This window comes from Vigna unguiculata, chromosome 7 (genome assembly GCF_004118075.2).
Source record: "Vigna unguiculata cultivar IT97K-499-35 chromosome 7, ASM411807v1, whole genome shotgun sequence".
Taxonomy (NCBI): domain Eukaryota; kingdom Viridiplantae; phylum Streptophyta; class Magnoliopsida; order Fabales; family Fabaceae; genus Vigna; species Vigna unguiculata.
Genome location: NC_040285.1, coordinates 10,357,319 through 10,365,821, shown reverse-complemented (window position 1 = coordinate 10,365,821; position 8,503 = coordinate 10,357,319). Strand labels below are relative to the sequence as shown.

Sequence of the window (8,503 nt, the reverse complement as noted above, 5' to 3'; positions counted from 1 at the left end):
GATGCCAAATATCACAACTTCAAAATATGTTACTAAATTAATATGAGAATTGATTAATTAATTATTTCCGTTAAATGAATTGTAAAAAACACTTTTTTGTATTCAATTTACGTCAGCATTATGAAAAGTGATAGAAAGGAATAATTCGAAAAACAAAAAGGTTTTCATATAAAAAGAAATTAAGAAAAGAATATATACGTTGTTGTGTCGTTGCGTTAGTCAGCTGATTATTGTTCGTTAACCCAGGCAAAGGTAGCCGTTTTCTTTAACTTCTCTTTCACTCTCGAAATGAAAAATGCTGCTAAAGTTATACCCCATTCTATCATTACAGGTTACCTTTTCTGCTTTCTCTTCTCTCTCTCTACCCACTTCCATAACATAGCTTCCTTTCTTTGTACTTTTCACTCACAAAGATATACATATATAGAAACACAAACACTTTTTTCAGAAGCACTTCGTTGTTGTCATCATCATCATCATTCAGAGAGAGAATGAGTTCTTCTTCTGGTCAGAGCAGTGGCTATGATCTCTCTTTCAAGATCTTGTTGATCGGTGACTCTGCCGTGGGAAAAAGTAGCCTCCTTGTTAGCTTCATCTCCAACTCTGTTGAAGATATTTCCCCCACAATCGGTAATTCATTGTGCCCTCTAAAAAACCATTCTTTCTCACGATTTAGGACTTAACCATGAAAATATCACGATTTTTTTTATGTTTAAAAGGAAAATAAAAAGAGAATTGTGAACTTCTCATGTGGGTTTCAAGTGTGCTGTTGGGGACCACTTGTGAACGTTTTGAGTAGCTGTTTTTTTTTTTTACCTTTTTTGGGTCAGAGATTTTCGATGTACTGTGTTTTCATTGTTTGTTATTATTGAATCAGTGGTTAATACTTTGGTTATCTGATATCATTCTGTACAAAATACTGTTCAATATTTTGTTTTTTCTATCTGGTTTTATCAGATATTACAGTCATGATAGGATGTGATGCTATTTGTTCTTATCTTGTGTTGTTCTGTGTTACTTAGGTGTTGATTTTAAGATCAAGGTGTTCGAAGTAGGTGGGAAGAGATTGAAACTGACTATTTGGGACACAGGTAATAATTGCTTCATGTGAATTGATGAATTTTTAAGTTTCTGGCTTCATGTGAATGATGCAAACTAGTATATGAAATTGTTCCTTCTTTTTGTCCTTCTGTTGAATCATTTGTGCATTGACATATATATGGTTGAATAAAGTTGTAATTTCATGTCTAATAATGTTACATCTATGTTGCAGCTGGACAAGAAAGGTTTAGAACGCTAACTAGTTCTTACTATAGAGGAGCGCAAGGAATCATTCTTGGTATGTTAAAAAGGTTTATGTACAGTTTCTGAGCCATTGTTAGTAACGTGTTTAATCCATGCTTTAAATTATATATGTATATATTTCTTTTTGTTTCTTCTTAGTTTATGATGTAACGAGAAGAGACACCTTCACAAACTTATCAGAAGTGTGGTCTAAAGAAGTGGAACTCTATTCAACTAATCAGAATTGCGTGAAGATGCTAGTAGGAAATAAAGTTGACAGAGTAAGTTGTGTTTTATTTTTGTTGGAAACATATGATCCAAGGAATGAATCGGCCGGTGACTACTGTGAAATCTTTCCACAATGAAGTGTTTGAAAATAAAAATTATGTGCCTCAGAGCTGGTCTGCACTCTGCATTGAGAAATAAACTTTAAGAACATGTACTTGTCATGATTTAAGTTTTTGTTATGATGGATTCTTTTAAGTAATTTCTTGAATAATATTTGATTTCTTTGTAAGGATTCTGAAAGGGTTGTGACTAAAGAAGAGGGTTTAGCACTTGCCGAGGAGTTAGGATGTCTGTTTTTTGAATGCAGTGCCAAAACTAGAGAAAATGTGAATCGATGTTTCGAGGAACTTGCACAAAAGGTATGGAAGTGAAGTGATGATATTGTAAATTATTTGTTGTGCATTGGTTTTTCATTTGCTATAATGACAATATTGCTCCATTTTGATAGATAATGGAAGTTCCTAGTCTTCTGGAAGAAGGATCTACAGTGGTGAAAAGGAATGTTTTAAAGCAACAACCGCAACCCCAAGCATCCGAACTTGGTGGCTGTTGCTCTTAATTGTTCCAATGTGTTGTAAATTGAGTCATAATTGGTCCCTCAGATTCCTGTATATGGAATTTCTCCTATTCTTGTATTTTCTTTATTGAATTAATGGGCACTTGTTTCTGTGTATTCTGTTATTGTTTCTGCCCTAAAATTTATCTAAATCCCGATATTATGCAATTGCTGCTTTGTGTGTATTCATTTTACATCATCTATCATATGAAAATCATGTAAATCATGCTTTGTGTTATCCGACTTCTTACTTCCACCATGAAAATCATGCTAAAGCTTCATATACTTTCAAGGAACCAACTTTCTAATTGGTCTCCACCTTCATGTTATACAACTCGCACCTCAGGTGTAAAGCTCAAGTTTAGTCTCTTCACAAGGTGTCGCAAAATAGAGAGTGCAACAACTTATTAAAGTGAGGTTTTCAAGACCCCAACCTTTATAGAATTTCTTTATTACTAGTTGGGATTTTTTGATAAAAAAAATAGAAAATCACATAATTATTATAACAATTAGAGTTAAATATGTTTTTGGTCCCTCAAGTTTTAGCGAAAATTGGAATTAGTCCCTCATCAAAACTTTTGATCAATTTAGTCCTTCATCTTTCAAAATGCGTGAATTTAGTCCTTTTAACCAAATTTTGTTAAGTTTTTTTGACGTTTCAAGCGCATTTCGTGATAATATTTAAATTATTTACACTGTTCGACACATTTTTGTTTCAATGTTAACTTAAATACTATCATGAAATGCGCTTGAAACGTTAAATAAACTTAACAAAATTTGGTTAAAAGGACTAAATTTACGTATTTTGAAAGATGAAGGACTAAATTGGTATAAAGTTTTGATGAGGGACTAATTCCAAAATTTACTAAAACTTGAGGGATCAAAAACATATTTAACCCTAACAATTACAAAATTATAAAATTATAGAATTATTAAATTGTATATGACAAAAATTAAGAATGATGTAACAAGATAACACTCATATATCAAGTTAATGATAAATCTCATGACTTATTATTGTTCTAGAATAGTCTTGTAAGAATACTAAACTGCTTTGGAACATTTTTTGAAGAATATTAATTCATTCTTTAATGGTTTTCCTAGAAAAGACAAAAGTTTTAGGAGGGCGCATCAAAATTTGAAAAGCGCTTATGAACAATTTGACGATTTCATGATACAGGAAGAAAAAGATAATTTTCATGGCTAAAAGACCAACTCACGTCCAGCTCGAAAAGATTCGGATTTGAAAAAATCGTTTGGCTATTAATTCTGTAGCCAGTAAAACTATTCAAGAAAAAAGAAACTTTTCACTAAAAATTTAAGTTTAAAGTTCTCAAATTAAAAATAAAATACACCATCTAGGTTTTTCTACTGTGTTTGGACGTAAAGTGAAAGAGGTAGAAATAAAATGCATATTTAAGTTGTTTAAATTGAAAAAAAAAAGAATAGAAAATAAAAATAACAGAAATTATTATTATTTATTTGTTTAAGGGAAAAATGATGGCGAAGAAATTATGTATTACATGTTTATTGATTATCATTTTACGCCCTCATAAAGTTGATGCATAATGTGCCAACAGATTAATGCTTTTATTTATTTATTATTAATAATATTAGGAGCCAATGAATTATAGGTATTTTCAAATTATTTTTAACTCGTTAACTGATGTTTAATGGGTTAAGATTTTCAACAAGTACGATTGTCACTTAATGTCATGAAAAAAGACATCTAGCATTACATATTTTTATGAAAGGGTGTAAATGGTATGAATTATATTAATAACATTTGGTTTTTTAATCAATTATATTAATGAATTAGATTCATCTTTTTATTTATTTATTTAAAAACTCAGTTTAATTATAATTGAGTTCAACCACGGTGTTAAGTAATTAAAAACACTATCAAATTTTAATAAAAAAATACTTCAAAATAATAATTATTTTCAATTGATTTTTTAAAAGTCGAAAGCAATACATATAACAAATAGAAAAAATATTTTTATAGTAAAATTAGTATACATCTCAGTCAGATTCATCAAATTAGTAGACTTGCTGCTTAAACAAGAAATGATACTTCTTTTTATCTAGCCAATGTTAAAACTCCAAAGATGTTCCTCTAATAAATCATTTTGATTTTTGAATTCGAAGAAACATATAGTGTATGTAATACAGATTTTATGGTCCAAAAAGTGTAGCAGCTCTCTTAAAATGAAACTAAATATTTCTACTGACCAACGTCATAAGGCGATTAGCATGGCATGGCATGGACGGCAGCGTGAAGCAAACTCCGAGCATCAGTGTTCTGATCAGGTAAATCTGCTGGGGTCTGCCAAAAATTATTTTAGAAATTGATGAATAATAGAAATGGGCAATTCACAGTGATCTGTTTAAGTTCACTAATAATTGCAACATTGTCATTTAAAAGCAAAAACAATAAAATACTTTGACCATTTCATAGACAAATCTTTGAAAGGAGGAACAAAGTGAACAGATAATATTTTTAAATTACCAGTAAAAAGAAAAATATTTTGTTTCCTCAAACCAAAATCCACTAAATTTACCTTTCCGTATAAGTTTTCCTTTGTGGAAGATGCCCCATTAGACAGCAACAACCTAATTACATCAACATGCTCACCTCTTGCTGCGTGATGAAGAGGCTGAGAAAATAATCACAAGAAAATGATGGAGAAATTCATCAAACATCATAGAAAGACAGTTAGGGATAGGAATGCCTATTGGAATTGGTATCAAGAAAGAAGCCAAGTAGGAACTCAAATTTTTTGAAGGTTAATAAATACTCACTGTATCACCCTCAGAATCAACTGATTCCAGCATTATCTTTATATGTTCTGCGTTATTGGCTCTGTTTAGTAGCAGTTGGACTATCTCAGTAAATCCTGTTTAGGACCATTTAAAGAAAACGACGTTGAAATTCATGCTCCCAATAAAATAATATAAGTTCAATTTATAGAATATGATTTGAGAATCAAACTACCTCCAGCACAAGCATCATGCAAAGGAATTGCACCATCTTCATCCTTAGCCTCAATGTTTGCTCCTCTTTCTAGTAGCAGCTGCAGTTTATCAAACAAGATCAACAATTCATGCAATGTCTATACAATTGGAGTAAAAAAAAGTAAGAATAAGCAAAGATATCATACCTGGACACAAGCCAGATGACCATATAAACATGTCAAATGAAGAGCAGTATCCCCATCCTCCACTGGCTCATCAATACTACCAGTCAAGTTATCTGCAGTATATAGCAAGAGGATAAGCATCAACAGAAATGACACCCAGTATCAGCACCCAAGTGAGGATAATTTTTAAGATAACTTTACAAATTACGTATGTTTGGAAACATGTTGAGAAGAAAGTAATCACATCACATTCACTAAAGAAACACAGAAGCTATAACTACTAGCTTCTAAGTACGAGAGAGAACCACTTCTGAGAGACATGAAAGCAAACAAACTATACATCATCAATCTTTACAAAATTTAAATTTTTACTGCTAATGAACCAGACAAAGGACCCTATCAAATTCAAAAGCCATGAGAATTAAGGTATTAAATTGCATTGGTAGTCGGAGTTTCACAGCAATCTTCCATATTGAAATAAATCGTCAATTTAATCCTATGACTCTCTTCTAAGCAGTCCTTAAAGTAATGAAATAATATGAGTCGTCCCTAGAATTATAAATCATACTGCATAGTCTTCCAAGTATCGGAAAATCCTCAAATTAGCATATCAATGTTAGTAAAATATTTCAACGTAGGATTAAACTAATGAATCTTCAATACTTTAAGGATTACATTAACAGTTTATTCATGCTGCGAAATATTCAGTTGATACAGCCACTGTTTACCCTAAAATCATCATGGTTGCGGCCGAAATCGTGGATGTAGCTAAGACACTCAAATTTACAATTTACCTGAAGGTGACAAATATTCACGTCGACTAAACTAGTAACTCTCCATAAATCAATTTTTAAACAGAAGATATAAAAAAAAAAAAAAAAAATTTGTTCCCTAGTTCGCTAGGGTTTGGATTGAACTTTGAAGAAGCAAAAAGGTTGCAGCAGGGGCAGGTCAGAGATCAATTATTACAGAGTAATAGAGATAAAAAAAAAAGAAAAAAAAAAGAAAAAAACAAAGAAAAAGAGGACGGAGAGTGACGGCGAGAGAACCTAGAGCGAGGCGGAGGGCGTTGACGTCGCCAACCTGTGCGGCGGCGGAGAGGTCGCGGAGGTGAGGAGGGGTATCGGTGTAGTCTTCGACGAGACCTTCTTCCTCGAAAAGGGCGTGATCGTCTAAGTCCTCTTCGTCGTCGTTCATGCCGTTGCGCCTCCCTGGAACTGCCATTGATTGTTTCTTCTCCACGGTGCCGCCGCCGCAAATTCTCTCAGCACACAGTTTTCGGAGGAGTGCGCTTCCCAGAGGTGGGGCTGTGTCACAGTTTATTTTGTTGTGTGAAGGGTTAAATATTATTCTTTTGGCTAAATTATTTTTTATTTTGTTCGGTTAAATTTTTATTTCTTAACTTTTGAAAGGTTTGATTAAGTTTAAATTTTTTCATAAATTTAAAAAAATTTATTTGAATTTTTATTAAATTGTTACTATTTATTAAATATTTATATAATTTATATTTTGTATTGAGTATTTACAGTTTAACTTTTTCCTTAGTTTACTTACGTGACTCATAACTCAATGATGTAGATGTTATCTTTATCATTACTTGCATAATTATCTTAAAAATTATTTTTTTTATTTTTAATTTTATAAAATTATAAACTTAATTATAAAATTATAATATCATAAAATTGTAAAATTGTAAAATTATAAATTATAAAATTATAATATTATAAACATTTAATATTATAAAATCATAAAATTAAATAATTACAAAATTATAAAATTATAAAATTATAAAAGTTTTGTGAGAATATAGAAAATGATATTTTTAGAGTTGACGGTGTTTTTAAAATAGTGAGACTCGATTATTTTAATATTAAAACGCTTAAGTATAAATAAAAATTTTATAAACGAGTTTTATTACTTTAAAACATATTATTTGTCTTTAAATCACTTTTTTAGAAAATTTCTACCTTCTTTTAAGCTTTCTCACCTGTCGTCCATCTCTTGGAATATCTGAGGTCGTTAGAGTGATTCTCGCGAAGAGTTCTTCAAGTTCAACCTATTAACTTCTCAATTTGAGTAAGTTGGTTTTTTTCTCTTTTTTAGGTCCAATTTGTTCTTTTCTTTGCATGTAGGCTTTCTCGATTTGCATGTGTCTTTAGATTCATATATATGAGTCTCTGCTAATCAATAATACTAATGGTATGGTCTGATTTTTTTTTAAATGTTTTTACATATACATAGAGTATCATGTGAAGTTAAAGGTGTTTTGACTCTTAAAACTATTTGAGTTGTTTAGTTAGTTAAGGAAAACTAGCCTTGGTCTGTGATTTTGTGAACTTTGCTTAATTGGGTTATTGCATGTTAGGTATTACAGGATTGACAAGTGTACCAAATAACACAAGTAATAAAATAGAAAGTCTAATATTGTTTCCCAAGAGACTAATGTGGATTAAGAAAAATTATGTTTATTTACAAATGAAGGTTAAAATTTTCAAACAAGGAGACATTTTGATGAATGAGAAATAAGTCTAAAGCTAAGAAAGTAATAAAATTCACACAATAAAAACAATTAGTTTGATTTAAGAGAATATATGATAAAAGTTTCATTGGGATTGAGTTTCATGATTCAATTCAAAGCAAAAACACCAAACAATATACTTCTAATTCATTCTCTAACATTCACACCTTTTGTAACAAAATCAATTTCTATACTGGATAAATTTTTCCTGTTTAATAATGTTCCCAATAGAGATAAAATCCAAGGTCTAATTTGTTAAGACCAAATCACATTGTAAATAGTAAAATGATTTGAATAATAATAAAATTATAATTGATAATTAACTTAGTTAAGACCTGATTGATCCAATTTACAAAATGAAATAGTCTGTGGTCCAAATGATCCAAAATGGTTAATCCATCGTACAAAATAACTACCATGAAAGTACAAAATTAAACACCAAGATACATTTACATTAAAAGCTATCTTAAATTGGGTTTTCAGACTGCAGAATTAGTGGTTCCTGAGATGGCTTAGTGTGTTATGCAGGAGCATAAGTTGGTTCTTGAGATTGTTGAGTTGGTTGTGGAGGAGCGTCAATTGGTTGTGAGGACTGCACTTGTGTAGGCACTTGTGGGCAATGTTTTCTATTGTGCCCCAGTTCACGACAAACTCTACATCTTTTTCTATGGCCACCTTTTCTTAATGGAGTGTCATCTTTCCTCAACTCCCATTGTT

General features: G+C 31.1%; 2 protein-coding genes across 2 annotated transcripts; one reads left to right on the top strand and one right to left on the bottom strand.

Moving 5' to 3' along the window:
• Positions 1-261: 261 nt before the first annotated feature.
• On the top strand, positions 262-2,245 carry LOC114190528 (ras-related protein RABC2a-like). Its single transcript, XM_028079453.1, has 6 exons — positions 262-630; positions 1,023-1,091; positions 1,274-1,339; positions 1,444-1,565; positions 1,803-1,931; positions 2,021-2,245. Exons 1-6 carry the CDS (start codon positions 492-494, stop codon positions 2,129-2,131), a joined length of 636 nt encoding a protein of 211 aa, XP_027935254.1. The 5' UTR covers positions 262-491; the 3' UTR covers positions 2,132-2,245.
• A 1,939-nt stretch (positions 2,246-4,184) lies between these two features.
• LOC114190488 (ankyrin repeat domain-containing protein 1) lies at positions 4,185-6,603 on the bottom strand. The gene is made up of 6 exons (XM_028079394.1): positions 6,318-6,603; positions 5,290-5,381; positions 5,124-5,202; positions 4,931-5,025; positions 4,690-4,785; positions 4,185-4,454 (listed from the first exon to the last, which is right to left on the bottom strand). The coding sequence occupies exons 1-6, from the start codon at positions 6,490-6,492 to the stop codon at positions 4,377-4,379; spliced, it is 615 nt and encodes a 204-aa protein (XP_027935195.1). The 5' UTR covers positions 6,493-6,603; the 3' UTR covers positions 4,185-4,376.
• Between the last annotated feature and the right edge of the window lie 1,900 nt (positions 6,604-8,503).

Excerpts from the sequence above, each read along its gene's own strand:
- LOC114190528 (XM_028079453.1), top strand. The coding sequence starts at position 492 with ATGAGTTCTTCTTCTGGTCAGAGCAGTGGCTATGATCTCTCTTTCAAG. Across the intron at positions 1,092-1,273 it reads ACTGACTATTTGGGACACAG|CTGGACAAGAAAGGTTTAGA; the intron begins GTAATAATTGCT and ends TCTATGTTGCAG. Across the intron at positions 1,932-2,020 it reads TCGAGGAACTTGCACAAAAG|ATAATGGAAGTTCCTAGTCT; the intron begins GTATGGAAGTGA and ends CCATTTTGATAG.
- LOC114190488 (XM_028079394.1), bottom strand. The coding sequence starts at position 6,492 with ATGGCAGTTCCAGGGAGGCGCAACGGCATGAACGACGACGAAGAGGAC. Across the intron at positions 5,382-6,317 it reads CGCCCTCCGCCTCGCTCTAG|ATAACTTGACTGGTAGTATT; the intron begins GTTCTCTCGCCG and ends TATATACTGCAG. Across the intron at positions 5,026-5,123 it reads GCATGATGCTTGTGCTGGAG|GATTTACTGAGATAGTCCAA; the intron begins GTAGTTTGATTC and ends GGTCCTAAACAG.